The sequence below is a fragment of the Mus pahari genome, chromosome X, assembly GCF_900095145.1.
Source record: "Mus pahari chromosome X, PAHARI_EIJ_v1.1, whole genome shotgun sequence".
Classification (NCBI taxonomy): domain Eukaryota; kingdom Metazoa; phylum Chordata; class Mammalia; order Rodentia; family Muridae; genus Mus; species Mus pahari.
Genome location: NC_034613.1, coordinates 12,552,593 through 12,558,344, shown reverse-complemented (window position 1 = coordinate 12,558,344; position 5,752 = coordinate 12,552,593). Strand labels below are relative to the sequence as shown.

Sequence of the window (5,752 nt, the reverse complement as noted above, 5' to 3'; positions counted from 1 at the left end):
CAGGAACTGGCTAGCTGACCCCAGACAGTCTGACCAGGTACGCTTGGACAGGGCCAGCAGCTCGGCGGCGCCAGGGAAGGGCTAGCGGCCCTCCTGGCAGAGGGAGGCTAGAGCTCACCCCGCCCAGCCAGCCAGCCTGGTGGCCTTGCGGCTCTTCTAGGCGGGGGATGAACAGGTGCGCGGGCGGGGGGGTGGCGCTTGGGGATCCTGCGCACTGCGCGTGCCCCTCCCCCGCAGCTTGGTGCAGCCCCGGCCAGGCGGGAGCAGCGGGAGGAGGAGCTGCGGCTGTGGCCACCGGGGTAGGTCCGTTGCACCGCTGGAAGCTGCCGACGGCGCGAGCTGGTCCCCGCGTGGAAGAGGCACGGGTGACCCGGGAGACATGGAGCCTAGTGACGCGGCGCTCCCGGGTCCGGGGAGAGCTTTTCGGGGGCTGTCGCCGCGGCTGCTGCTGCTGCCACTGTTGCCCGTGCTGCTGGGTCGGGGGCTGCGGGCTGGGGCCGCGGCCTCCTCTGGGGCGGCGGCTGAGGACAGCAGCGCCATGGAGGAGCTTGCCACCGAGAAGGAGGCGGAGGAGAGCCACCGGCAGGACAGCGTGAGCCTGCTCACCTTCATCCTGCTGCTCACCCTCACCATCCTCACCATCTGGCTTTTCAAGCACCGCCGGGTGCGTTTCCTTCATGAGACCGGGCTGGCCATGATTTATGGTGAGTCCCCTGCTACTGCCCTGGCCCAGGTCCCTAAGGCGGCCGGCCGTACTCCTCCCGGTGCTGCGCAGTGCTCCTGCTTCACTTCCAAATGAGTTTCTTCATTTGCGTTTCCCGCTGAGACGCTGTGGGTTTCCAAGGTCAACTGTCTGCATTTTTCTGGCTTTCTGCTACGGTTAAAAAGCATTTTTTTTTGGTCCCGTTTCGACGTTTCTTTACTAGGAACCAAGATGAAAGATGCAGAGGTGGCTCCTTGGTCCCTTTGCTTGATTTTATCTCTGTTGTGCTGCTCTCCATCAGCATAGATCCCCACTCCCCGTCCCAGTTTAGATCTGCAAAAGGTATTGGGGATTTCCCAGGGAGCTGTGCCACCCCAGGGGACAGGCCACAGAGCTGTGAGAAAGAGGGCTCAATGTAAGTCTTGACTTGGATTGCTCATGGTGGTCATCGCAGGTTGGTGCCCACTTCTGATGTTTGTGTTCTTTCATTCCTTGTTAATAAAGTGTGATGAGGAATACAGAGAAAGATGAGCATAGTTTAGGACCCAGAGTGGTGACACCACAATGTCAGGCCTAACTAGAGACAGGTACCCTTCTCATTGGGAAGTTATGCCTTTTGCAAGTCAAGGGTAGCTCTTATAACCCTAAAATGTAACTCGGAGCAACTATGAACATACATTTCTGAGTGTGTGGAGGGAAAAGTGATGGTTTTAATCTTGGAGTCAGTCCTCTTTTGTTAAGGATGGGCTGATCCTTTCTGGATTTAGTGATTTAGTAGTACACAGCATATTACACGGGCAAGGTGAGGACATGGATAATAACAGCCACAATCTGAGTCATCCTGTTTTCTCTCCGTGTGCCTCCTGTCACCTCCACCCCAATGGACTCCAAACTAGAGCCAAGCATTCTTTTTTAATTTAATTCAGAGATGTTAACCCCCCACCCCAAACCAGCATCCTATAGTGGAGAGGGAGGGAGGGAGGGAGGGAGGGAGGGAGAGAGAGACTCTGATGGACTGTTTCACAAGCATTTTACTTCATCACAGTATACTCTACTCCACTCAATTTCTATTCAGGGATCTCTGACAGAATGGAAAGCAGGTAGCTTAATCTTTAATGTGGAAATTACCCTTGGTCCTGGGCCTTACAGGTCTTATGGTTGCTGTTTAGTTATTAATAACCAGGGCTTATGGCTACCAAACCCTTTCAGACAAATTGTTTGAGGGACTAGTGCTGTCAGGAATCTTCCAGTATGGAAATAGTGGCCTAAATAGATCTTGAAACCAGAAAACCAAAAACCTAGTTGCCTATTGGAAAGCACAGGTCTCAGGACAGACTTTGGCCTCCATACTTGCTCATGGAGCCTCTGTAGTTTGTGTTATTTGGTCAGAAATGAGTGACATGAGGAAAGCAGGTAAACTGAGATGTTTCCTGAGCAGATAGTGAGTGAGCAACTGAAGTACGTTGCCATTTTACGTTATTGACTCAGAGCCACGTTGGAAATGAAGACTGCCTTTGTATGTTTATACAAATCTATGAGAATATATTTATTTTACAAAACTCAGAACCCACGCCTTAAAGAACAATGTGAAATAGGAAGTACATTTGGTGGGCTCATAAATGCATATTCAAAGATACAAAAAATAAATGGGGATAAAAAGTATGTTCTGAGGATTATCCTATGTTCATAGAAATTCAGTAATAGTTATCTTTGGCTTTTGTTTTGTTCAAGACAGGGTCTCACCCAATAGCTTAGGCTGTCCTAAAGCTCACTGTGTATTGTAGCCTTGGTTGGCCTTGCATTTCAGGGCAGTCCTGCCTCAGCCTGGGATGACAAGCATGAGCTATCACACCCAGCTCCAGTCATCTTTATTTTAATGCTTAAAAGCAATAGTGGAATTTTCTTTTGCTGATATAAACTTTAAACATCCACCTCAGTATTTTAGTCACTGGGACCACATGCCAGTATGCTGTTTCATTTTGTGCATAGTTGTGCTATAAATTTCATATAACCTGTATAATTTTGTCCTTTGTCTTTAGATCCTCTTGCTGCTTTTAAATGTATTGAGAGATTTATTTTGTCAGTGTGTGATGTTCTGAGATATGTCAAATATTGATATGTTGATGTGGGTTGTTTGTAATTGTGAGAAAACATTTTTCTTCAGGATATTTGATCTTCTGTTTCAATCTTCTCCTTGATCCAAATCTGAATTCTAATGTTACTTGATTAGCTAATTTTTCATTATATACTTAAGATTATTAGTGATAAGGCAGGAGACTCTGACCTGTACATGTATGTTGGTGTGAACACCTGAACATACCTGTGCATGCACATGTATCTATTCACAAAGGAATCGGATTTTATTTTTCAACGTCAATAGAGGAAGTGAGTAGTTCTCCTGTCTCTGAGCAATGCAGGGCAGGAAGGCTTAGGGAAAGCACTTGTTGAGTATCTGCTGTGTGATGGGTATGCATATTAATTTCTGGAAACTACAATTTAAATTTAAAATGCTTGTTATGTTTTTGTAAATGAAAATGGTCAATTGTGAAATCCCAAAACCCTAAAGTCTTTTTAAAGTCTCATTCTTGTCATCTATTTTATTGGCATATATTCATAGTACATAGTCCTGGATTTCATGAGAACATTTTAACACAAGTGTTTGGTACACATTGACAGTATTCTCTTCATACCCTGCTGTAGCCTCCAGGTTTTCTCCTCCTGCACTCTGCCATTTACTTTTTTTTTTTTTTTCATTGACCAATGTTTTTTCAACCTTCCAAATGCTGTGACCCTTTTATATACTTCCTTATGCTGTGGTGATCCCCAACCATAAAATTATTTTTGTTGCTACTTCGTAACTGTAATTTTGTTACTATTCTGAATGGTAAATATTATGAATGAAAATATTTTTGAAAATAGAGGTTTTTCAAAGGAGCTGTGGCCACAGGTTGAGAACTTCTGCTTTAGACATTCAAGCATAATTTTATGTTATATCTATGAAGTCTGGGATTCGCAAATGAGAGAAAATATGCAATATCTTTTTTTTGAGTCTGACTTAATTTACTTATTGTGATAATATGCAGCTGCACACATTTTCCTACACAGCACATAATTTCATCATTCTTGGATGAGTAAAATTCCGTTATGTATGTATACCACATTCTCTTGGTTCCATAGTTTAGCTCTTGGGAATCCTGCTGCAGTAAACATGGATGTGCAAATATCTTGTCTTGGAATCCTTTGAGTAAATATCCAGGACTCTTCCACTTTTTTCTATTGAACTGATATTTAATCTGAGAGAAGTATCTTAGTATTAAACAAATAAGCTAGTGTAGTTATAAATATCTCTGGAAGTATATGTAACAGACTAGGCCTTGGTTCCTTAGGGGACAGAACCTCAATGGCTGTGACTTTTGAGTCAAGGCAGATATCACCATGAACTTTTTTGTCCATTTTGATTTTTGAACTGTAAAAGTGGTGTAAAATTATTTACTTAATGCCACATCTATGCCTCCTTTCTGTAGCACTTGGTAATGCGTGTGCCTCTTACAACACTCAATTTAACACCCACATCTCCCTATTTAAATCATAGTATGTCATTCCACTGTCCCCAAGGAATAGTTATTACATTAGAAATTTAGACCAATAGATCCTGTAGTAGTAAGTACTTGCTCAGGTACAAAAGACCTAAAGACAGTAAGAGACACTTTGTGAATGGTTAGCATTTGTGGTAAAAGACAAGGACCAAAAGACACTTATGATCATTTTCCCTGATAAGAGGCCAAGGCAGCTACAAGGCAAAGTGTTCTCAGACCCGACTTTCTAGGGATTTTGAAAGTAGCCCCCAGACCTTGGCATGTTAGCTGTAGACATATGGGCAAAGAATTAGCACAGCAGTAGTCTAACTGTGTTGTTAGGCTAGGGAGCTCCTGGTTGTCTCTGTAGGTGATTTAGCACCATTCTGAAGTTACTGGGTCCTACATGTCTGGCTGTATAGTCAAAATAACAAACTGTCAGTTAATTGTGGTTCTCTCTCACGTTTACAGTAGTTCTACTTCCTCTATAGTGTTTTTGTGTCAACTGATGTGTATCCATAATAATATCATTGTGCCATAGTAGCTTACCACATGCTGTCTTAATTCTCCCTTCTCCATGTTTGCCCTGCCAGCTTTCTGAAGATTTACTGGTCAGCCATTGTAAGTTCTATGGGTTTTGGGTTCTGTGCTGCATCTCTGTTGCTGATTAGACCTTGTTTGCTAAGTACAGTCTGAGAGTGGGGGTTACAAAGTATGAAAGGGGAAATATGACTTATAGTCATGTTAAGTGTCCATTTGGGAAACTGTTTTGGTGAGACTTTCTCATTGCTCTCACCAGATACCAGAGAGAAACTAGTTAAGAGAGGGAGCATTGGTTTCCTATTGTGGTTTCAGCCTGTCACAGTGTGGAGGACAGGACTTCCTATCACATTGTTCAGGAAGCAGAGTATGCCTGCTTACTTGGCTAGTTCTCCCCACCATTTTTTTTTATTTCATCAAGATCCCCAGCCATGAAATAGTGTTGCCTACTTTGGGGGAAAGTCTTTCTTCCTTAGATTATCCTCTCTGGAAACACCTTCACAGACACACCCACATTCACTTCACACCACTTCACAGACTACATTTCAGTAGCTAAGGCGCTTCTCAGTCTCCACACCACCCCCCACTCCCCCGTTCTCAGTAGTTCCAGCACCGCTCAAAAGTTCAAGTCCAAAATTTTCTCTGAATAATCAAATCAACGTCTACATGTAAGCCCCTGTAAAAACAAAACAAAACAAAACAAAACAAAGCCAAAAAACCCAAGTTATATACTCCCAAGGAAAAAAATGGCACAAACGTAACTACCTATTCTAAAAGGGAGGATCAGGAAATAGAAAAGAAGGACCAGAAGGGCTGAAACTGTGGGGAAGATTAAGTTCTATATCTTTAAGTCTAGCATGTGGTGGTGTGACATGAGCTCTAAGGGTTTTGCAGCCCTTCCTACCCCTATCCTATAGTCTTTTTTTTTTTTTTT

General features: G+C 43.7%; 1 protein-coding gene across 3 annotated transcripts in view; it reads left to right on the top strand.

Moving 5' to 3' along the window:
* The first annotated feature begins 246 nt into the window (after positions 1-246).
* Slc9a7 (solute carrier family 9 member A7) overlaps positions 247-5,752 on the top strand; it is a 194,680-nt gene continuing 189,174 nt past the window's right edge. For 2 of the 3 annotated variants that reach the window (XM_029534384.1, XM_029534383.1), the window contains exon 1: positions 255-704. In XM_029534384.1, the coding sequence (XP_029390244.1) occupies positions 380-704 (325 nt within the window). In that variant the 5' untranslated portion in view covers positions 255-379. Of the gene's footprint in view, positions 705-5,752 lie in introns of all 3 variants that reach the window. The other variant, XM_021188219.1, reaches the window with a different exon arrangement.